The following is a 24544-nucleotide window of genomic DNA, read 5'->3' on the forward strand; positions in this document are numbered from 1 at the left end:
CGCAAGGGGAAAGGCCACAAAAGGGGGAGGCCCCCGTACCACAAAAAAAAAAAAAAAAAAAAAAAAACAACAAAAAAAAACCACATTACCAGGAATCACCAAGTCATCAGTCGGTCTAGATTTTGGGAAGCAGCAGGCTCAATATCAAGTACTGAAAAAAGGTGTGGACACCCCAAAAAAACCTTCCCCAAATCTTAGTCCAAAAAATAGCTTTGGGGAATGCCCTGGTGGTCCAGTGGCTAGGACTCCACGCTTTCACTGCTGAGGGTGCGGGTTCAAGTGCCCTGGTCGGGGAAAGCTGTGCAGCGCAGCTCCCCCCAACCCAACCAAAAAAAGACAAAAAATAGCTTTGTATTCGGAACCCACCTACTTTACAAGGTGGACATGGCAGTCATGGGAGACCTAGGCTGAAAAGGGACTCAGGGCTCAGGCTCTACAGTCCCAAGGCTCTAGGACTCTGGCCACTGATGATTCTTTCTCCGAAACTCATGTCTGCTTTTCAGTCACTTGATGCCCAGAAAGGACCTGAGAAACCAAAGGTCGGCCAGGCACACAGGCAGTGACAAACATCAGGCTGCAAGGCTACTCACCTAAACTATCAGGGCTGTCAATGGAGAAACACATCAGTATAACATCAGTATCCGGGTAGGAGAGAGGCCTCAAGCGATCATAATCTTCCTGCCCAGCTGTGTCCCACAAAGCCAACTCTACCTATGATAGGAAAAATAAACACAAGAGTGTAGGTTAATCCCACCACTTACTTTCAGAAGAAGTGACACTTAACACAGTACCTTCAAATGACAGACTGTCCAAAATAGTAAAATACAGGTGTGTTCACTTTTATTAGAATCAAGCCTGAAGGTGGGAAGGGGTATTTAAATTGTTTTAGGTTGAAATTTCTCAAAATTGCAAATTTTATAAACAGATGCTAGAATTGAATAAAGTACCTAATTCAAAACGTCAAGTCAAAAATAACTTTGTAGGGACTTCTCTGGTGGTGCAGTGGTTAAGAATCCACCTGCCAATGCAGGGGGACACGGGTTCAATCCCTGGTCTGGGAAGATCCCACATGCCGTGGAGCAGCTGAGCCCATGTGCTGCAACTACTGAGCCTGAGCGCTACAGCCCGTGAGCCACAACTACTGAAGCCCGTGTGCCTAGAGCCCATGCTGCAATGAGAGAAGCCACTGCAACGGGAAGCCTGCACACCGCAACGAAGAGTAGTGCCCGCTCGACACAACTAGAGAAAGCCTGTGCACAGCAACGAAGACCCAATGCAACCAAATAAATAAACAAACAAACAAAAAACTTTGTAGCTTATAAGTACTTAATTACAAATAACATTCTACATAGGAAAAAAAGTGAATGAACAAGAAGGGAAATCAACTGTAAACAACATTCTACTAGGTATACAAGGCAAGAGAGGGAAAAACCAGAACAAGTAACTTTTCCTAATACATTCTCATTCAACCATTTCCTTACTTTGTCTCATCATTCTGCTCCAGTGTGGAAATGTTGAAACAAGACTGTATTTGAGTTGATGGGTAAGAAAAGACACCATCCTGGGTGTTAGGCAAGGTCTGAGCTGACAAGAAAGGCCTATGGCTCTCCCTTTACTGCTCAAAAAAATGTCTGAATGGCTGAATGAAAGCATCACATAGGTAGGAGGGTACTCCCTTCACACCTGGGAACCTACTCACTTTCCAGTGGTAGGAGGGCAAACTGATGTCTGGGCTCTGGACATAGTCCCGCTTCCACATTGTCCAGCACTGCAGTCAGCCCTGTCACTTCCTACTGTCACAGTGGATTTTTAACACCCTTTGCTCAGGAGCCCTTTGGGGCCCAAGGAGTTCTCCCTCCAATGTCTAGGATAGTCTTCTATTCCTAACACTTTCAGAGCCCATATTTCAGAGTTTCTAAATATTATTCCTACCTTAAAGTTGATGGCTAATTATCTCTTCCACCTTGAACCTCTGCCCCAGGATGTGTCACTCACAACTTCCACATGTCCCATTGCACCTCTGTCATGCACACATACCATCAGCTTGGTATAGGAATCTGTGACATACTGATGCCCAATCCTCACAGCTGGTCTGATCTCAGGATGGTACAGCGCATTCATTCTCTTCCAAATCCTACTCCTCTGGCTCCTCCACACCTCATGGGTATTCAGTCAGACACAACAGCCAACTCTGATTGTCTCCTGATAAATGATTTCAGGGTGTCAGGACTGTCTCATGTCAGAATGGGCCTTTCTATTTTTGGTAGGCCTATTTCTTAGACCATGATCACCTAGAATTTTGGATGGTTCCCTAGGCTCTGTTAGTGCATACTTTTATGGGAACATTTTCAAGAGGCGCCCTCTCCCACCCTGAGGCCACCGACTTGCTCTAAGGTAGGTAGCTAGACTGTGATACCCTCTTCCAGATCAAGTACCTTTCTTTCAGGGTTTCTCTCCCTGGGTGAAGGGCTCCCCTATTTTGCCAACGTCAGGCATGTTCAAGGTTGGCAGAGCAAGAAAGATATTCATAGACCATTCCTCAAGGTTTATAAGTCAAAGTTCCTAAATTTCCTTTTAAAAAAAAATTTATTTATTTATTTGGCTGCACCAGGTCTCAAGGTTTATAAGTCCCTAAATTTCTTCTTATTTCTTAAAAAGTTATTTATTTAGGGGCTTCCCTGGTGGCACAGTGGTTGAGAGTCCGCCTGCCGATGCAGGGGACACGGGTTCGTGCCCCAGTCCGGAAGGATCCCACATGCCGCGGAGCGGCTGGGCCCGTAAGCCATGGCCGCTGGGCCTGCGCGTCTGGAGCCTGTGCTCCGCAACGGGAGAGGCCGCAGCAGAGGCCCGCGTACCGCAAAAAACAAACAAACAAACAAAAAGTTATTTATTCGTTTGTTTATTTGGCTGTGCTGGGTCTTAGTCGTGGCACACGGAATCTTCATTGCCATGTGAAAGATCTTCGTTGGGGCATGTAGGATCTTTTAGTTGTGGCATGCGGGATCTAGTTCCCTGACTAGGGATCGAACCTGGGCCCCTTGCACTGGGAGCGTGGAGTCTTAACCACTGGACCACCAAGGAAGTCCCAAAGTCCCTAAATTTCTTAAAGGTAAGATCCTGGTCATTCCAAGACACCAAGGCACAGAGGATGTTTCAAAGACGACAGAAAAGAGTCATTGCTAACCCCAAAACATATATACTGCCACAGGTGGAAAAGACTCTCCCAAATGATGGTCACAGACACATAGCAACCAAAAGCTGTCATTGTCTGAATGACAAGATAAAACCAGCAATATATATTCAAGTAGGCTTCTGAGAAATATGCTATGAAAATACCAACCTAATCCTGTTTTCCTCAAGCCATTGGGTCTTTCTGTGTATGCATGGCAATCTAAATTAGATGAGAGGGCTGTTATGTGACAGCAGGCCCAAAGATCTCAGCACATTTTCACCCAGCTTGTCACAATTGGGCCCTGTCTCTACACAAAACCGATCTTCCTATCAGGCCCACAGAAACCCTGTATTCAAGCATCATGCAGAGAACTGACTGAAAGTTGAATTGACAACACAGTACTGATGGGCCACCTGCCGGGTAGGACCCAGACAAAGTTCTGTTACGCTGGAATTCATGTGTTTTTTTCATCCATTCTTGACAAGAAGGGTGCCTTGGGGTTCCTAATGGCATGAGAGCAATCATTGTGGCCCACACGGCAACTGGATAAACTATAAAAGACGGTTCTGAGTAGGCTCTTGTTCAGCCCAACTTGTCAAGTGCTTTGGTGCTTCCAAATGCCTTCAGTCACTTCATAGACCCCCGATGTCAACCGTAAAATAGCTTAAACCACTTTACAAATGAAAGTGGCTCAAAGATTAGGCAGCTTACTCACGGTCATAGAAGTATCAAGATACCCTATGAGGGACCCTAGAATTCTAAGCAGTTGGCCTAATGTGCTTTCCATACACAGTCCCACAAAATGAGGCTAGGTAATACTGGGACAGAAAGGGATAACAGGTAAAGCAAGAATATGAGAAGGAAGAAAGGAGACAGAATTGTGGGAGCCAATAAATTAGGTGCTAGCAGCATGAGACTGAATGCCTTAAGAGGACTGAGTGTGTTGGAGAAGAGCCCCTTGTTCTAGTTTTCTTTTCAGCTAACCCATTTGCAATGAGAATTTCATTCCTCATCAAAAGATGTATAGGAATCTGGATAAAATATTATTTTGACAACAAAAGGGAGCAGAAGAGGAAAAAAAAAGTCTAATTCCAGAAGAGCTTTGCTCCAGTCTTGCTGGTGGGCTTTCAGGGCAGACAGGAGGAAACACTGTCCTCACCACCAGTGACAGGTAATTGAAGCAAATGTAGCAGCCTGTTTATGTTAAAGTAAAAAAACATTAAAAAAATTAAATGTGACGATGTTTAAATGTCACACTGCTGATGGTATAGATCGGTACAACCCTTTAGAAGCATAATCAATAAGGACCCGTTGACCTAGTAATCTCAAACTTCAGCACTTAATGAAATACTATGACAGAAAAAAAAGTCCATCCATACAAAGAGGTTCATTTTAGTATGATCCATTTGGCAACAAACTAAATTTCAAATATAAATAAAGCTGGAAAGAACACATATTCTAAGGCTTCCCCATGTGAAATACATATGAATGTGGACAAAGTCTAGATGGTAACAGTTAAAAATGAACAAAATTGAGCTAAAAGACAGGATGAGAACAGATTTCTCATTCTAACATTTTTGTTATATTGTGTACTGAAGAGACAAAAAGGCCTAATTCTCTCCAGGCTCTATGAATAGCCTAACATGCAAAATAGTACCAGTTGTTATGAAAAGTATACTCACCTGCTTTCCGTCCACTTCAATATCTGCCACATAGTTCTCAAACACCGTAGGTACATACACCTCTGGGAACTGGTCCTTGCTAAAGACAATGAGCAAGCAAGTCTTGCCACAGGCTCCATCTCCAACAATCACCAGTTTCTTCCGGATGGCAGCCATTGCTGAAACACAAGACAAAAGTGTTGTCTAGAATGCACAAGAAGCTGTAATAGTTTCAGTCTATGGCACACACTTTTCTGACCATGGAGCACAAGCCTCTAGTAGCACACCAAAATATAAAATGCTAGTACATCTTTCCACTTGGCACCAAAAAGTCATACCAAAAACCCATAACTAGGGGGCTTCCCTGGTGGCGCAGTGGTTGAGAATCTGCCTGCCAATGCAGGGGACACGGGTTCAAGCCCTGGTCTGGGAGGATCCCACATGCCGCAGAGCAACTGGGCCTGTGAGCCACAACTTCTGAGCCTGCGTGTCTGGAGCCTGTGTTCTGCAACAAGAGAGGCCGCGATAGTGAGAGGCCGGCGCACTGTGATGAAAAGTGGCCCCCGCTTGCCCCAACTAGAGAAAGCCCTTGCACAGAAACAAAGACCCAACACAGCCAAAAATAAATAAATAAATTAATTAAAATAATAATAACTAGAAAATACATTGTAAAAGACTGCTTCCAATGTTTCAATTAGATGCTTTAAATATATTAAGACATTTAATCTCCTTAACAATCCTTTGAGATACTTGCTTTTCTCCCATTATACAGATGAGATACCACTGTACCTAAAATTTAGTAACTGTTTTTAAGAAACTTTGTATATTCTATTAAGCAGCCCAAGTATTCAAATTCTTTTAGTTGAATCCCAATGACAAGTCCAGAGCCTGTGCTCCGCAACGGGAGAGGCCACAACAGTGAGAGGCTCGCGTACCGCAAAAACAAACAAACAAGCAAACAAACAACCCATAACTAACATTATACTTAATGATGAACATATTGAAAGCTTTTCCCCAACATCAGGAACAAGACAAGGAAGTCCACTCTTGCCACTTCTAAGGAGGTTCTATCCACTCTTGCCACTTCTAAGGAGGTTCTAGCAATTAGGCAAAAGACAACATAAAAGACATCCAGATTGGAAAAGAAGAAGTAAAATTATCTTAATTTGCAGATGACATAATCTTATATATGGGAAATCCTAAGGAATCCACTAAAAAACTATTAGAACTAATAAATTCAGCAAGGTTGCAGGATACAAGATCAACATACAAAAATCAATTGTATTTCTATTCCCTAGCAATGAACAAACTGAAAATGAAATTAAGAAAACAATTTCACTTACAATAGCATCAAAAAGAACAAGATAGGAAGAAATTTAACAAAGAAGTACAAAACATACTCTTGAAAACTTAAAAAAACAATGTTGAGAGAAATTAAAGATCTAAATAAATGGAAAGACATTCATGTTTATGGACTAAAAGACAATATTGTTAAATGGCAATATCCTCCAAATTCATCTACAGATTCAACACAATCCCTATCAAAATCCCAGCTGGCTTCTTTGCAGAAATTGACAACTGATCAGAATATGTACAAGGAAATTCAATGGACCCAGAATGGCCAAAACAATCATAAAAATGAAGAGCAAAGTTGCAGGACTTACACTTCCTGATTTCAAAACTTACTATAAAGGTACAGTAATGAAGACAGTGTTGCAGTGTCATAAAGACAGACATATAGGTCTTTGTGCATGTGCGGGGTGAAACAGGAAGGTGAAGATGGCAGCAGCCAGGGCGGGGGTCCTGGGAGTCCGATGGCTGCAAAGGGCAGCCCGAAACATGGTGCCGATGGGTGCACGGACAGGTATGGTGACTACCTGAAGCTCCCTGACCACTCACAGCAGGAGAGGGATCCATGGTATGACTGGGACCACCCAGACCTGCAGTTGAACTGGGGTGAACCGACGTACTGGGACCTAGACATGTATATCAGGAACCGCGTGGACATGTCCCCCACTCCTGTTTCTTGGAATCTTATGTGTAAGCACCTCTTTGGCTTCGTGGCCTTCATGCTGTTCATATTTTGGGTAAGGGAGACTTACCCCACTTACCAGCCTGTGGGGCCAAAGCAGTATACTTACAACAATCTGTATCTGGAACGTGGTGGCAATCCCAACAAAGAACCTGAGGCGGTGTTTAACTATGAGATCTGAGGAGGCTTCGTGGGCTTTGTGCCCCCTAACTGACTCCTTTAATCCTAGAGATTTTACCTTAATGAAATCCTTAATAAAACTTAGTGCTGTCGTAAAAAAAAAAAAAAAAAAAAACATGTATAGATCAATAGAGTAGAAGTGAGAATACAGAAATAATCCCTCACCTTAGGGTCAAACAGTTTTCAACGAGGATGCCAAGACAATCCAATAGAGGAAAAACAGCCTTTTCAACAAATGGTGCTGAGGCAACTGAATAGATATATACAAAAGAAGGAAATTAGAAATCTACCTCACATCATATACAAAATTAACTCAAGATGGATTATAGACCCAAATGTAAGAGCTAAAACCACAAAAGACATTTTTTAATTAACCAGCAACAACAACAAAAAACGCAGTAGGGGGGGGCTTCCCTGGTGGTGCAGTGGTTGAGTCCGCCTGCCGATGCAGGGGACACGGGTTCGTGCCCCAGTCTGGGAAGATCCCACATGCCGCGGAGCGGCTGGGCCCGTGAGCCATGGCCGCTGAGCCTGCGCTCCGCAACGGGAGAGGTCACAACAGTGAGAGGCCCGCGTACTGCAAACAAACAAACAAACAAACAAAACACAGTAGGGCTTCCCTGGGGGTGCAGTGGTTAAGAACCTGCCTGCCAATGCAGGACACACGGGTTCAAGCCCTGGTCCGGGAAGATCCCAGATGCCGCAGAGCAAGTAAGCTTGTGTGCCACAACTACTGAGCCTGCGCTCTAGAGCCCACGAGCCACAACTACTGAGCCGGTGTGCCAACTACTGAAGCCCGTGCGCCTAGAGCCCACCTGTGCTCTGCAGCAAAGAGAAGCCACCGCAATGAGAAGCCTATGCACCGCAACGAAGAGTAGCCCCCGCTCACCTCAACCAGAGAAAGCCTGCGTGCAGCAAGACCCAATGCAGATTAAAAAAAAAAAAAGAAAGAAAAAAACGCAGTAAAATATACATAAAATCTACTACTTAAACAAATCTTAAGTAATAACTTTGGTGGCATTACTTACATTCAACACTGTTGTGCAACCATCACCACCATCCATTTCCAGAACTTTTTTCACCTTCCAAAACCTAAGTTCTATATTCATTAAACAATAACTCCCCATTTCCCCTACCTCCCCTCTGGCAACCACCATTCTACTTTCTGCCTCTATGAATTTTACTACTCCAGCTACCTCTTGTAAGTGGAATCATAACAGTATTTGTCCTTTTGTGACAGGCTTATTTCACTAAGCATAATGTCTTCGAGGTTTCTTCACTTTGTAGCATGTGTCAGAATTTCCTTTAAGACTGAATAAGATTCCATTGTATCAATATGTATATACCACATCTTATTTATTCATTCATCTGCTGACACTTGGGTTGCTTCCACCTTTTGGTTATTGTGAATAATATATTTATCACAATATACTGTGGATAGTATATTCACAAATATATCCATCACCAGGAACCAAAGAAAAAAGATAAATTAGACTTCATAAAAATTTTTAAAACTTTTGTGGTTAAAGAGATAGCATCAAGAAAATGAGAAGACAACCCACAGAATAGGAGCAATGTTTGCAAATAACGTATCTGATAAGGGACTTGTATCTAGAATACATAAAAAACTCTTAAAACTGAACAACAAAAAAGCAGCTTAGGTTGGTAGTCTGGCTCAGGGTCTCTCGTTGCGGTCAAGGTTGATTTGGACCCAGAATATATAAAGAACTCCTACAACTCAATAATAACTAGACAAACAATCCAATTTAAAAATGGGCAAAGGGGACTTTCCTGGTGGCACAATGGTTAAGAATCCGCCTGCCAATGCAGTGGACACGGGTTCAAGCCCTGGTCCAGGAAGATCCCACGTGCCTTAGAGCAACTAAGCCTGTACGTCACAACTACTGAAGTCCGCGTGCCTAGAGCCCATGTTCCGGAACAAGAGAAGCCACTGCAACGAGAAGCCCACGCACCACAACGAAGAGTAGCTTGATGCAACTAGAGAAAGCCTGCACGCAGCAACGAAGACCCAATGCAGAAATAAATAAATAAATAAATTTTAAAAAATGGGCAAAGGATCCGACTAGATCCATGACCCAGCAATTCTACTCCAAGAGAAATGGAAACATGTGTCCACACAAAAACTTCACATGAATGTTCACAGCAGCATTATTCATCATCAGCAAAAAGTAGAAACAAACCAAATGTCTAACAATGGATGAATGGATAAAATGTGGTTTATCTACACAATGGAATATTATTCAGCAATAAAGTGTGTGTGGGGAGAATACTAATACATGCTACAACATAGATGAACCTTGAAAACATTACAATTTGTGAAAGAAGTTAGCTAAAAAGAACCACATATTGTGTAATTCCATTTATTTGAAAGGTCCAGAATGGGCAAATACAGAGATAGATTGGTGATTGCCAGGGGAAGGGAGTTGGAGGAGGGAGGAATAGGGAATGACTACCAAGGGAATAGGGTTTCTTTATAGGGTGATGAAATTTTTCCAAAATCATTCTCAGATGATTGCACAACTCTATGAATATTCTATATACAACTAAACTGTACACTTTAAATGGGTGAATTGTAAGGTATGTGGATCTTTAATAAAGCTGTTAATAAAAAAGCAAAACAAAGCAAAGCATGAAGACTCCCTCCATTTGGCACAGTCTAGTGGTCAACCCCAATTCCCACCATTACCTCTTAGAACGGCACTCCAATTTTTAGTTGTGCACTTTGTTGCCCAGCTAAAAGACTACATTTCTTAGCTTCCCTTATATTAGGTATGGCCATGTACAAAGTTCTAGCCCCTGAGATATAATCAGTATTTTGTGGGACTTCCAGAAGTCTTCCTTAAAGTTGAAGTCTCATGCCCTTCTCACCCCCTTCCTCCTTCCTGCTGCTTAAATCTGGAGTCAGGGCTGTTTAGAAAAAGTCGTCCTAGAATATGAAGATGAGTGCCACACCCTGGAGTTGGAGGAATAAAGGGTAGAAGGAGCCTAGGTCCCAGATATCTTGACAGCCACCATCTCAGCTCAACTGCCTACTTCCACACTTCTTTTATGTGAAGGAAAAATAACTGTCTTGTTTAAGGTAATATTTTTCAGGTCCCCATTACCTATAGTCAAACTAATCCTCAATAATACATACTCACTGACAAAATCATGTTGTCTGAAGGGAATGTTTCTCAAACTAGAGTGGGTGAGACAATCCATTGGGGTACATGAAGGAAACTAAATTTTTTTGTCTAGAAAACATAAGAAATTTAGCTTTAAAATTAAATACATGTAAACCCATAAGCATAAAGTTCCATAATGGGAAGGGCTGACGTTGTCATCATTCGTGAGTTCTCAGAACATCTGCAGTATACTGCAGTCAATATGTGCCTGGCTAAGAATATACACAGATATTATGAAATTTTAACCAACCCACAATATTATCTAGTAATTTTTAAAGACTTTTTATTTTCTTCAAAAAAGCAAATTGAGGATTATGGATAATACTAATAATGAAAGCACAATATTTAGCATATACGTAAAGGGAAAATGTGCTCAATACAATTCTTTAAACAACAGGACCACGCAATCAGACAGTACTATATAGAGACCAGCCCTTTAAGTTATAGCTCAGCACTTTGGCCATCCATTCAGCTTCTGTATCCCTCCCTCAATTTTTGCTTTGGATTCCTAATAAATATGGGACCCACTTCAAGGCCCTATACTTGGGTCACCTGTGTTTTGTCTTCCAACCAGACTGCAAGTCACCTCAGAGCAAACGACATATCTTAAATTTCTTTGCAGCCCTATGTGGTTCAGTACCTTAGTGGACATGTAGTAGGTACTAAGTAAATCCAAAAACAAAACAAAAAAAAATTTTTTAATGAGAAAGGAGAGATAGATTACTTCATTTTCAGTCTCCTATGAAATAATCCAGGGCATAGACACTAATGAATTTACCTCTTTAAAAGTCCTTCCTCTGTGTTCAGTCTGACTGCTAACATCTTGAAAGGATTCACAAACCATTTTCTACTTTTTCTCATGCTCTCAAATTCATGCCAAGACTTTACCCATCTCCTCAGGCCTAACTTGGTACTGGTTTATGCCCAAAGTCAAGGAACCAGGACCTTCCAGGATGCAAACAAAATGCGTCAGGAATTTCCCTGGTTCAAAAAAAGGCTGCTATCTTTGAATAGCATCCTTCCTAGAAAGCACTCAATTCTCAAGAAACAATTCCTCTAAATCTAATGTGGTTAAGGACACACAAAATGAAAATGCCAGGGAGCAACCAAAAAGGCTCTTGAAAATTTTCCCTGGGGAACATTTCACCCAGGAAAAGTATAAAACCATTCAGCTTCTACTGATGACAAAGACAGAAATCACAAGTGATTATGGGACAAAATGAAAATGAAAAGCCTACAATTACAAGGTAATTTCTGGGAAGCTAGGAGTCTGGCAATACAACCAGAGTTGTTGACAAGATGTGAAAAGTACAAACATCAGAAAATGAAACTCGCTAATTTTTCCTGAAACGACCCAGGAATTTTTTTTTTACTCTAGTATCTTTCCTTTCCACTTTGTTATAACCCAATATCTTTTAATGTATATGGCTTGCCAGCTTGAGAAAGGAAATCACACTGAGCTCTCTGCAGTCTATCTGCCAGATGTATCATTTTCTATTTCTAGACTCTGAATTGTTTCAGATATAATTCTTAAGAGCTTTGAGTAGAGGTCTATTTTTCCAGTAAGTCAGTTATATCTATTTAAGTTACCTGTAATAGTATGCAAGTGACTATATTTCTTTTAAAAGTTCTTTATTATTTTCCTCAGTTCAAAACCGTCAGCATAAGTTACTGTGCTACCCTCACTCAAGTCGAAAGGAGCTCTCTCATGGTGCTAAAAGGGCACAGAAAGTACCCACTCCGAGTTTATGTTCTCTGCATCACAAAACCAGCCTTTCCTCAAATCTCAAAAAACAATGTGTTCTGGCTGTGAAACAAATATCAGCAAATTACATTAAGCAGTTACTGTTAACAAAGAAAACAAGACAACCAATATTGCAATGTATTTCCCATCCATATGTAAATAGACATGGGTGCCCAAGAAAAGCAACTGAGAGGCTACATGCAGTGTCCCATGTAATCCCACACTTAGTACTCAACAGTCACAAGAGCAGATAGATCAGTGACTCTCAGGAGCCCACACCATAGCCCTCCAGTGCAGCACCCCTTTAGAGGAGGTATGTGGAATCTGCCATCTCTTACAGGGTCTGGCATTATGAGAGGCACTCAGTGAAGAGCAGTTACTACTACTAGGGTCTCTCTCCTGCCCAGGTCTAACCTTAGGTCCTCTAGCACCTTTCAATTCATACACTATTGCCACCTGTGGTATCCCACATCCCTTTCATCTCTCCTGTCTACTGGCTCCTTCTTTCAGTCTACAATAAAGTGCAGGGTGCCCTATTCTAAAACAAGAAATCTCCACATCCATGCTTTCCTCTACTAACCTTCCTCTCTCTGATCTGTTTCAGAGAAAAGGTACAAATTTCTGCTTGCTTCATACCCACTCACTTGCTTAAATTCTTCCAATCTGCATTCTGCCCAAATTTCTACTGAAACTTTCTCAAAAGTCACTAATGACCTACCTTCACAAAATCCAGTCCTCATTCTCCTTGATATTTTTTTACCACCTCACCTTCCTATCCTTGGACCTCCTTGACAAAGTATGCTGATGTGCTGACCTCTTAAGTCTTCCGTCTCCTTAGCTACAGCCTCCACACCTAACGACTCCCTTCAAGATTGTTTTTTACCTTCACTCTCCTAATACTCTACCTATCTCTGGGGGTTTCAGTTCTTCAAGTATTACTTTTATGCACATGATTCTCAAATCTCTATCTCTGACCCAGTCCCTGTTCTCAAACTCCTGATACACCTGAACTCTGTGCTCTGCTTGCATATCAAATTCAACGTCTCCAAGACATCATCCCAACTCTGTCAAGTCTCTTCCCAGTTCCCCCAATCTTGGTGACAAAAACAAAATTACACTCCTAACACACTCAACTCACTGTAGAAACCCTGAGGTTAAAAGACTCTTTTGCTTCCTTTGTTCTTCACAGTATGACTACTGTCAAGTTCTGAAGAATTCTACCCCTTCACGGGTCTCACTTCCACCACTAACACTTCCCCTTGCATTCCTACAGTCATGGTTTTCAGTTCAAGTCCTCAGTACTCCCTACCTGGAAAAAAGCAAAAATCCAACTGGTTTCCTCACTTCCCTTCTATCCTGCCTGTTGCAGTCAAATACTCCATTCTTAGGCCTGGGCTTCAGCCCATCTGTTTTTGCTCAAAGGTCTTTAGAAGGTCAATGCCAAAGTCAGGTCAAGACACATCAGCCTTAAACTCTACGACCCTCTAAAATTCTAACAGCAACCTATTTTATCTTCACAACTTCTCTCCATTCCTTATACACCTGATTCTGTTAACTGGCCTTGTAAAATTCCTCCACCTCAGCTCAAAGCAATGCCTTCTTTGAAAAATGTTTCCCTTTCCCCAGAAAAGAACAACTCACCTGTCCATCTCAACTACCACCTTCTGTTTCAAAGCCTATTTCTGGTCCTACGGCTTCCACTCCCCAAAATGAGATGCTGCCTAAAAGTGGGGCTTTGGACTGCTCTTGGTTCTTATACGTATCAGTTCAACCACTTTTACCAGACATCCTACCTCTATGTGAGAGATGTGGCAGTTTATTTCTCTGTGCTTGACTCATATCCATTCCTGGGGTTTAAGTTCCTCCAGGACAGGGACTATGCTTCTGGCTTGGCCTATCCCTTGGAACTGTATTCCCAGCTGCATTAATGTGGCAAGAATACACTGAATGGGATCCATGTACAGAGGAATAAAAGTCTAAAGAAGGGATATGTTTCCCCAAAATACTGATGAAAAACCTATAGTCTCAGAAAACTGAAATTCCACTCAAACTACCACAGGTCAAGCACTAAAATACTGAAAAAGACTTAGTGTGTAATACTAACTGGACCTGGACATGTGCTGTACTCAGTAGAGAATTTCAATGACATTCCTTTGAAAAACAGACTACCAAAGTATATCAACTGAAGCTACTTCTGCCTGACTTACCACGGATGTTTTTGGAGTCTCAACATTGCAGCTTCCCCTCTGGTCTGATATACCATATATAATGTTTGCTATCTGCCTTTCAAAAGCCCCCAATTTTAAGTACATACCTCCTACTATCACTGTATTGCAACTGGATCCTTCACATCTGAAAACATCCCTGTAAAATGCTGTTAGAAAGCCAGGTAGCACCACAGCAAAGATACATGCTCTTAGTGACTACTCTTCACAGGCGTACAGTGTGCCAAGTATACTGGGCCCAGCCCTGCCCCCTGATTTTCAAGGCCAAGAAAATTCCCAGGATGGGAACAATGGCATTATCAGTGGCTGCTGCAACCTCTCAGAATCAATCACAACAATGACAAATTAAGGTGCCCTGACTTAGATGTGGATGGAGCCTACCTTGCCCCTGTTGCTTTGCTTTTGGGGTTTTTTGGCCGCGCTGCACAGCTTGCGCGATCTTAGTTCCCCAACCAGGGATCGAACCCGGGGCCCTGGCAGTGACAGCGCTAAGTCCTAACCACTGGACTGCCAGGGAACTCCCCTGTTGCTTTGCTCTGATGTCAGTTACTATTCTATAGACAACATGAAAGCCCCACAGTCTTCCTGGTATAGTCTCATTCACAAAATTACTGATGACCACACCAAAAAAGTCAGAAAGACCTTCTAACTCTGTGTCCAGAATGCCTTAAGCTACAGCAATAGGGTGAACTCAACAAGGCCACATGGGTGGCTGTCTGCGGCTGGCATTCAATGATCTAGTGGTTAAAACATAAAATACAATAAAGAATTACTAATTGCTATTTAAAGGTTTCTATTAGAAAGCAGGAACTTTTGTTTTATTTGTTCAAAGACTTAAAACTTATCAAAGGTTGGAACTCAGTACAGGACTGGCCCTGCTGCTAAGAAGCAGTGCTGGGAGTGAATGGCAAGAGGTCACCCTTCTGGAAACCACCACCTTCCTTCCATAAGAGGAAATAAGGGCTGTCTGGACATAAACATCCTCCCTGAACAGCACTGAGGACAGAGGGGAGGGCAGAAGGCAAGAACATTTTTTTTATGATGTGCAAATCCTGGTTGACATAGTCATAAGTACTTGGAGCAATGCCCCTTTCAAGGGTGATTCTTCTGCTGGCATTGATGATGAAGCACTTTCCGAGGCATATACCTCACCAGCCCCATCAGAGGCTTGGGTTTTTGGAGGACAACCACTGATACACTTCACTGCCACATCTGATAGTGATGCCTACTGCTAATCACAGGCTACTTGTGGCTCTCGACTCCATTTCTGCCTCACCCTATTACCTGACATACAACTTCTTCAAAAAACACACTATGCTAATCATTCTTCTGGTTCTCTCTTTAATGATACAAATGGTGTCATAAGTTTCAAAATATGCTATACTACAACAGATCTTAAACCGCGTGGACCTTGATCAGCCACCATGACAATGACAACTTACACTGGTATATCACAATGTACCTGTTACACATTTGACAGGAACTGATTTGATCCTGAACTTCTCCAAAGGCAGGTTTAATTATCATTCATTTTACTAATGAGAAAAGAAGCTTAGAGTTACTATATTTTACTGAGTATAAGGCCAGTATGTTATTAAAATACATTTTCAAACTGAAAAACTGTTTTAGCATATAAGGTACACAGTTCTAAAACTTCCATTTTTAGAGAGAATGCTGAAATGTAACTTGTGCAATTGGGATAGACAACAAAGGATTTACTCATTGCCAAAGAGCCCTACAGATCAACCAAACTCCATTAGCTTAAATTTCTGCCAGTAAACAGATAAAATAGGCCAGGTCTACTAAGCAAACATGTCGTGGAAGCCCTGTGCCCACTGACACACAATGAAAGGTATGTGACGTCTAAGTGGTCAGGGGGCAAGGGGATGGGGGAACATGACACATATGAAAAGACGTTTTTCTACAGTGTTATATGTGTATTATACAGTGGATGTATACACACATATAGAATCTTTCTTAAAAAATATTCCAATTGAAGTATAATTCATAGGACTTCCCTGGTGGCCCAGTGGTTAAGAATCCACCTGCCAAAGCAGGGGACACAGGTTCAAGCCCTGGTCCCAAAGATACCACATGCTGTGGAGCAACTAAGCCCATGTGCCACAACTACTGAGCCCGCGAGCCACAACTACTGAGCCCGCGAGCCACAGCTACTGAAGCCCGCGTGCCTAGAGCCTGTGCTCTGCAACGAGAAGCTACCACAATGAGAAGCCCATGTACTGCAACGAAGAGTAGCCCCCGCTCGCAGCAACTAGAGAAGGCCCACGCACAGCAACGAAGACCCAACACAGCCAAAATTTTTAAAAATAAATAAATAAATAACAAAAAGAATCTGCCTTCCAATGTAGGGGATGTGGGTTCGAGTCCTGGTTGGGGAACTAAGATTCCACTTGCTGCGGGGCAGCTAAGCCTGCGTGCTCTAGAGCCTGCACACCACAATGGAAGATCCACATGCCACAACTAAAGACCCGATGCAGACAAATAAATAAATAAATATTTAAAAAAGAAATATAATTCACATACTATACAATTTATCCATTTAAAGTATACAATTCTGGGGATCTCAGTAAAGCATAATGATTAGAGTTAATGATACTGTATCATGTACTTGAACGTTGCTGAGGAAGTAAATCTTAAATGTTCTCACCACAAAAAAAAGAAATGGTAATTATGTGACGTGGTGCAGGTGTTAGCTAATGCTTTGGTGGTAATCACTTTTCAATGTAAGTGCATCTAACACTTTGTACATACTTACACAATACTGTATGTCAATTATATCTCAATAAAGCTGGGAAAAGAGGTATATAATTCAATGGTTTTTGGCATACTGCATTATTTTTAGAAGTGATAATATATAACAAAATTTGCCATTTTAACCATTTTTGTGTATAACTGTGATATTATGATATATATTTATAATAAGAAATATATATTTCTTATTTGGTCTTCATCCCAGCTCCTGGCACACAGCTCCTAAAACCTTAGTAATTCCCAAGCGATATGTGCAACAGAGAGTTGTTATAATATTTGGTCTTTTGGCCTCAAATAGCTCCAGTGTAATCAGGGTGAAGAGTGTCTTGTTATTCATAACAAGCTCTTTTCAACCATACCTGAGTTTAAGTTAATGAGGTGACTTTTGGAAAATCCCCAAGGATGGGGACTGGTTGCCAGGGGAACCAACCATGTGATTAGAGGGTTGGAACTTTCAGTCTACCCCCCACCCCCAAACAGGAAAGAGGGGTTGGAGGTTGAATTAATCACCATTGGCTGGTGATTTAATCAATCATACCTGCATAATGAAGCCCCTCCCAAACCCAAAAGGGTTCAGAGAGCTTCCAGGTTGGTGTTGTAAGAGTGACACACCCAAAGAGGGTAGGGAAGCTCTGTGCCCCTTCCCACATACCTTGCCCTATGCATCTGCCTGTTTCTTATATAAGAAACTGGTAATCTAGTAAGTTAAATATTTTCCTGAGTTCTGTGAGTCACTCTAGCAAATTAATTGAACTCCAGGAGGGGGCTGTGGGAACCTGGGGATTATAAAGCAATAAAAGCAGAGCTCTTTGGGTCTTAAATGACAGATTCACAAAATTAAAAGTTGACTTGATTCAGATATAAAATTTGAAACTTTATTTAACCCAAACTCTGCTTGCTTTGGTAACTAAGCCAAATTTCTTTCAAATGAAATTACTCACCTAACAAAATTCTGTTACTGTATCTTTAACCTCAAAACATTAGGGACCCAAGTCTAACTAACGAGCTTCACCTCTGTGTCTTACAGAGTGATTTACATTGCTCTAAAGAGGTGAGACCTATACTTGGCCCAGGTTAAGGTCTCTGGAAGAATCTACTTATAAAGAGAAAACATGCAACTTAAACCATCTCCATCTACACAAGCCAAGAGCTACTGAAGGGTACTGGGAGACTAATTTGGCAACAATCATTTAATATTATTAGTAGCCTTTAAGCAGAAAAAAGGCTTTCCTGAAATTCATTTTAGGACACAATCTATATGAGTTCTCCCAAAATAAAGTAGCATAAGGTCTTACTGCAAAGGACATCTAGCCCAGGATCTAGCATTCCAACTTTTTTTCTAAAAAATTCCTTAGGCAGTCATCAAAGTACCAGCAAGATAATCAGCTTACTCAAGCCACAAGCTAGAATTTTTCAAGCTCCCAATGAGAGCCCAGATTTGGTAGCAGCAGATCTGAAGTGATGCCCAGTACTATCTCTGGCAGATGCATTCTGCTCAAGCCCTCGCAGTAAGCCAAAGAACTCTGATCTCAACACAGGCAAAGCAGTTCTGAGATACGGAGAGCTTTAGTTTGTGGCTCACGTTCCTATCTAGTCTCAAAGTTATGTTCTCCCAACCCTGTCTGTCCCAGTATTATTAATGGTGGAGGCTGTGTTCCAAAATGATTATTTCCAGCCACTATGAGCTGATCTGTAAGCTTCTGAGTGCTGCCCCCAATTCTTATACTGTTCTGCTAAAACTTTATTTAACCTAGATTTACCCAGACAATTCAGGCTACTCCAGAGTTCTTTTGCCTTACCAAATCATCTATGTAAGGACATTTCCTTATGATGACACAAATGGAGTAATGCTGAATCCTGAATATAAACCACTGCCTTATTCTTAATTCTAAAAATTTTATTTTCTAATAATGAAGTGAGAACCCATTTGCAAAAGGGAAAAGGCATTTTCTTAGATGGAATGAAAGCAAACAACAAGCCAGCACCTATTCTGGCTTTTCTAAAAGGGCCCCTTCTTCCCCAAATCAATTCTTCTAATACAAATTTCAATTCCTTGAGTCATGGTCTCAGGTAGGTGTGAGGAAAACCAATAGAGTACAGCAATAATATAGGAAGTGTAAATGATAGGCTCAACTCTTTCAGCTACATCTGCATTTTATAAGAGCCTATAAAACCCAAATAAACACCTAGTAGATGATTACTTCATGAGAGATGAACCTTCCTTGATTATTCCTCAATCACTCTTAACTTACACTGCATATGTTAAAAAAAAAAAAAAAAAGGTGGGGGAGGTTTTACAAAAAAAGAGAACAAAGACTAAATCTCAAAAGTCTTAAGATGTCAGAGGAAAGCAATAAAGAAAACAATGATACAAAGCACAAGGAAAGAAGTGTTAAAAGAACTGATTAATACCCCAGGAGTTAATCTTTTGGGGTAAACAACAACAAAAAAAAATTTTTTAAAGGTATTTCACGAAGTGAGCACATCCATGTAACAACCACCAAGATCAAGAAACAACATCAGCATCCCAGAAGGTCCCATGTCCCCTTCCTCCTAAGTCATTCCTGGACTAGTCTGATTTCTTTCACTGTGGATTGGTTTTGCCTGGGTTTAAATTTCTTTGCTGATCTTGAACTTTGTTTGGGGCTACTTTATTTTAACAATCTTTCAGAAATTCATACAGGTTGCTTCAAATAGCACTTGGTTTACTTTCATAGCTGTGTCGTATTCTGCTCGTGACTGATTATTTGGGCCTTTTAGGAATACTGTTATGACAAATCTTGTACATGTTTAGTATACTTATTTACTAAACAATTTTGTGGGTTTATACCTAAGAGAATGTTTTGCTTTAGTACATACTACTAAACAGTTTTGCAAAGTAGTTATATACTCCCACAAGCAGTAAATGCTTCCCATTCAACGATACTTTTCAAATTTTAGTCAAGTTGGTGGGTGTTTAGTGATATCTCATTATGGCTTTAATTTGCATGTCTCTGATGACTAGTGGTGTTGAACACCTTTTCCTGTGTTTACTGGCCATTTTGGAAAGCTGCTTTTGTGAAAATGGATTGCTTTGAACTAAGAAATTCAATCCTACTGGGGAAATAAGATACCTATGAAACATACTAAGATGTAGATTGAGATTTTTTTAACAGAAGCCAAAAGAGTAACAGAGTAGGTTAGACTATCAATCACTAAGAAGCAGATAAGCAGATTTCAGAGAAATTGTAAGACTCACTGAAAATTATTCTGGGGTACCTAGTAGGTGGTGGGTGCTTCATTTTTACCCCTACAGTGCATACACTGATTAAGAGGTTCTCAAAGTTTAACATGCATCAGAATCACCTGGAGAGAGGGCTTGTTTAAGCCCAGATTAATGGACCCATCCCCAGAAGTTCTGATTCAGTAGTTCTGTGGTAGGGGCTGAGAATCTGCATTTCTATCAAGTTCTCATGTGATGCTAACACCACTAATCTAGGGACCACTTTGAGAACCACTGAAGTGTCCTAGATAGTCACCTTAATAGGACTATTTCATTAATTGAAAACTAAAGACTAAAGGATTAAAAATATAGGGAATTAAGTCAATTATTAGTGCCTTACAATATTTGCTTTTGGTTCAGTGAGTTATTTTTAATTTCCAATCCAATTTAATTTAGGAAGACTCTAGAATGTTGTACACTAAACTCTAGGTGCTAAACAGCTCCAGAAAGCCTTCAGGAAGCTATTCAGACAAATGTGACTCAACATCATGGTTACACAAACATGAGGAAATCACCAGACTGCTGTGTGAAATGGAGAGAACTGAATGTTAATGCATCATTGTAGTTCACCTACCCAAGTGCAAGAAGCAGCCACTCTTAACAGTTGAAAAGTGTATGAAGGACAGACCACTCCCACACTGTGCAACCAGGTAAGCAAGACAGGCAGGAGTGCAAATAGGCTGTAGTCACCAAGGGAATCATTAAGACTTGTAAGAAGAAGTGTGAAAAGAGCTGGCCACCACTTGTAAGTCTTACTGTAGCAGAGCTTCCTGAAGCTCAGAAAGCTACTACCCTTGCTTGACAGATGATGATCTGTCCCCCTCCATGGGAGTAAACAGACTTAAGACACACTAGAACCAAATCGATGACTTCACAGCAACTCAAACACACTCGACAAATTTGGCAGCTCTCTTCCCCTGGTATGCAAATGACATTCTGAAAAGAATGTATACAAAAAAATTATAAAAGGATAGAAAGCTAGGGAAAACGTGAAATATTTTTACAACCACAGGACTTTTGAACAAATATATGGAAAACTCAGTTAAGGAGAAATAATTCAGAGTAATCAATCACTGTAAGTTACATATTAATTGAATCTATCCTTCCTTCCCTTCCTTTCTTTCTAAAATATCTATCTGGCTGTGCCGGGGTGGCTGCGGCATGCGGGATCTAGTTCACTGACCAGGGTTTGAACCCGGGCCCCCTGCATTGGGAGTGCAGAGTCTTAACCATTGGACCACCAGGAAAGACCCTTAACTGAATGTTTCACAATGTCACCAAGATTTGCTTGGATAGGCAAAAGAGAAAAGGACACTAAAACCTGCAGGATTGCTTTTTTTTTTTTTTTTTTGCTGTATGCGGGCCTCTCTCGTTGCGGAGCACAGGCTCTGGACGCGCAGGCTCAGCGGCCATGGCTCACGGGCCTAGCCGCTCCGCGGCATGTGGGATCTTCCTGGACCGGGGCACGAACCCATGTCCCCTGCATCGGCAGGTGGAATCTCAACCACTGCGCCACCAGGGAAGCCCAGGATTGCTTCTTGATGTTTGCGGGGGAGAGAAGGGTGAGAGTAGAGTGTTTAGGAATATGGACTCTGGAACAAATTGTTTATTAGTTCAGGGCCTTGTTCTGCCCCTTACTGGTTAGCTGCGTGACCTTGGACAAGTCAGCCTTTCTGTGCTTCAATTTCTTTATCTCTAAAATGAGAATACTAGGCGATCCCATAGGGCAGTTACGAGAATTAGACATGTTCATATAAAGGAAAAAGTCTATAACGGCATTATTCAAGTGTTTGCTATTTCTGGCAATTTCCCTTTTATTTTCTACAAAGTGGTGGGAGACAAGGCTTCTTCACCTTTAAATGCCTAAGGTTCTAGGTACAAGTAAGGAGAAAAAGGAAGTTGGGGAGGGGTGGTTGCAAAAAAAGGAAGATGATCTAAATAAATGGAAAGACATCTGTGTTCATGGATAGGAAGATTTAATATTGTAAAGGTGGCAATACTCCTCAAATTGATCTACATATTCAATGCATTCCTTACCAAAATCCTAGCTAGCTTCTTTGCCAGAAATTAAGAAGCTGCTCCTAAAATTCATATGGAAATCCAAGGGACCCAGAATAGCCAAAACAATCTTGGAAAAGAAAAATTAAGTTGGAGGACTTCCTAATTTCAAAACTCACTACAAAGCTAGTAGTAAACCAAAAAGCAATGTGGTACTAATATAAACATAGACATATAGACAAATGGAATAGGAAAGAGAACAGAAATAAACCTTCACATATATGGTCAACTGATTTTTGACAAGGGGCCAAGACCATTCTATGAGGAAAGGACAATCTTTCCAATAAACAGTGCTGGGGAAAATGGATATTCACATGCAAAAGTTTAAACTCCGACCTTATACAATAAACAAAGTTAACTCAAAATAGATACAAGAGGAAAACTATAAAAACCTTAAAATACTGGGGAAAAATCTTCCTGTCATTGGGTTTAGCAATGATTTCTTGGATATGACACCACAAGCAAAGTCAACGAAAGAAAACTTAAATTGAACCTCATCAAAATTAAAAAGTTTTGTGTCTCAAAGGGCACCATCAAGAAAGTGAAAAGACAACCCACTTTTTTTTTTAACATCTTTATTGGAGTATAACTGTTTTACAATGGTTAGTTTCTGCCTTACAACAAAGTGAATCAGTTATACATCTACATGTGTTCCCATATCTCTTCCCTCTTGCGTCTCCCTCCCTCCCACCCTCCCTATCCCACCCCTCTCATGGTCACAAAGCACAGAGGTGATCTCCCTGTGCTATGCGGCAGCTTCCCACTAGCTATCTAATTTACATTTGGTAGTGCATATATGTCCCTGCCACTCTCTCACTTCATCACAGCTTACCCTTCCCCCTCCCCACGTCCTCAAGTCCATGCTCTAGTAGGTCTGTGTTTTATTCCCATCCTACCACTAATCTCTTCATGACATTTTTTTTCTTAGATTCCATATATATGTGTTAGCATACGGTATTTGTTTTTCTCCTTCTGACTTACTTCACTCTGTATGACAGACTCCAGGTCTATCCACCTCATTACAAATAACTCAGTTTCATTTCTTTTTATGGCTGAGTAATATTCCATTGTATATATGTGCCACATCTTCTTTATCCATTCATCTGTTGATGGACACTTAGGTTGCTTCCATGCCGTGACTGTCTTTAAATAAAAACCATTATTTCTCCTACTGGTTCCTTGGCTGCTGCTTCTGTTGTACAGATCTTCCTCAACTTACCATGGGGTTACGTCCCAGTAAACCCATGGTAAGTTGAAAATATCATAAATTGAAAATGCATTTAATACACCTGACGTGTCAAACATCACTGCTTAGCTTCACCTACATTCAGTGCACTCAGAACACCTAGGTTAGCCTATAGTTGGGCAAAATCATCTAATGCAAGGACTATTTTTTAATAAAGTGCTGACCATCTCGTGTAATTTATTGACTACTGTACTGACAAGCAGAGTGCTTGTCTGGGTCCGTGGTGGTTGCATCTATCCGCTGTCTCCTGGTGTGGTCGCGTGGCTGGTGGGGAGCTGGGGCTTTGCCACCCAGCATCAGGAGGAAGTGTCTTTCCCCATACGGTGGGCCCGAGGAAAGCTCAAAATTCAAAAGTCGAAGTAGTTTCTACTGAATGCGTATTGCTTTCGCATTACTGTAAAGTTAAAAAATCCTAAGTTGATTTTCTTACTCGTGAAAAGTATATTCAGTCACTCGGTAATACTGATTTCCGTTCAAGAACGCTATAGTCGAGTTGGAGAGAAAAGATGAACACACAGGAGGAGAGGCAAAGAATTTCCCCCTGAAAACTGGTTGGTATAGCGTGCTCTAGGATCTCAGAGGGAAAAGAATCAACAGAGGGTAGTCCTGGAGGGCTTTACGGAGGAGGTGGGAATTGAGCTTGTTCTTAGCGGATGGTTAGTATTGGAGCAGCTGGAGAGAACAGAGAGAGAGGGAAGGCGTTGAAGATGTGGAACAAGACGGATAAAGCGTGGAGGTGAGCAGAGAGCTGCGTGCTTGTCCCAGCCAATCCTGATGAACTCAAGTGATTAGTTCAGAACCGCTCCCGTGGGGGTGTCATCTCCATCCTCAAGGACCCCAGGAGTGGAGGCAGAGGACAGGTGGCGAGGAACGAGCGCAGCCCTGGGCCACGGGGAAGGTTCACCCACTGCACCCGGATGCCGAGGGGGAGGGGCTCCGAGGAGGGAGGGATGCTCAGGCGGGGACAGCGCTGCACAGATGCAGGGAATGGGGGGCGGGGCTGGGGG

General features: G+C 41.6%; 2 protein-coding genes across 5 annotated transcripts in view; one reads left to right on the plus strand and one right to left on the minus strand.

Annotated features, from left to right (window-relative positions):
• The window catches only part of LOC102983352 (NADH dehydrogenase [ubiquinone] 1 beta subcomplex subunit 8, mitochondrial-like), a 10598-nt gene extending 3400 nt beyond the window's left edge, over positions 1–7198 (plus strand). The window contains exon 2 of one of the 2 annotated variants that reach the window (XR_008615809.1): positions 984–4848. Coding sequence is in view for 1 of the 2 variants with exons in the window: in XM_055080091.1 (XP_054936066.1) it covers positions 6585–7046 (462 nt within the window). In the remaining variant the exon portion in view is untranslated. Of the gene's footprint in view, positions 1–983; positions 4849–6357 lie in introns of those variants that run through there. The other variant, XM_055080091.1, reaches the window with a different exon arrangement.
• The window catches only part of RHOA (ras homolog family member A), a 59636-nt gene that overhangs the window by 5354 nt on the left and 29738 nt on the right, over positions 1–24544 (minus strand). The window contains exons 3-6 of one of the 3 annotated variants that reach the window (XM_055080090.1): positions 7211–7295; positions 5812–5930; positions 4855–5012; positions 591–711 (exon numbers count right to left, since the gene is read on the minus strand). In XM_055080090.1, the coding sequence (XP_054936065.1) occupies positions 591–711; positions 4855–5010 (277 nt within the window). In that variant the 5' untranslated portion in view covers positions 5011–5012; positions 5812–5930; positions 7211–7295. The remainder of the gene's footprint in view (positions 1–590; positions 712–4854; positions 5013–5811; positions 5931–7210; positions 7296–24544) is intronic. The other 2 variants (XM_007129866.3, XM_007129865.3) reach the window with 2 other exon arrangements.

This window comes from Physeter macrocephalus, chromosome 18 (assembly GCF_002837175.3).
Source record: "Physeter macrocephalus isolate SW-GA chromosome 18, ASM283717v5, whole genome shotgun sequence".
Taxonomy (NCBI): Eukaryota; Metazoa; Chordata; class Mammalia; order Artiodactyla; family Physeteridae; genus Physeter; species Physeter macrocephalus.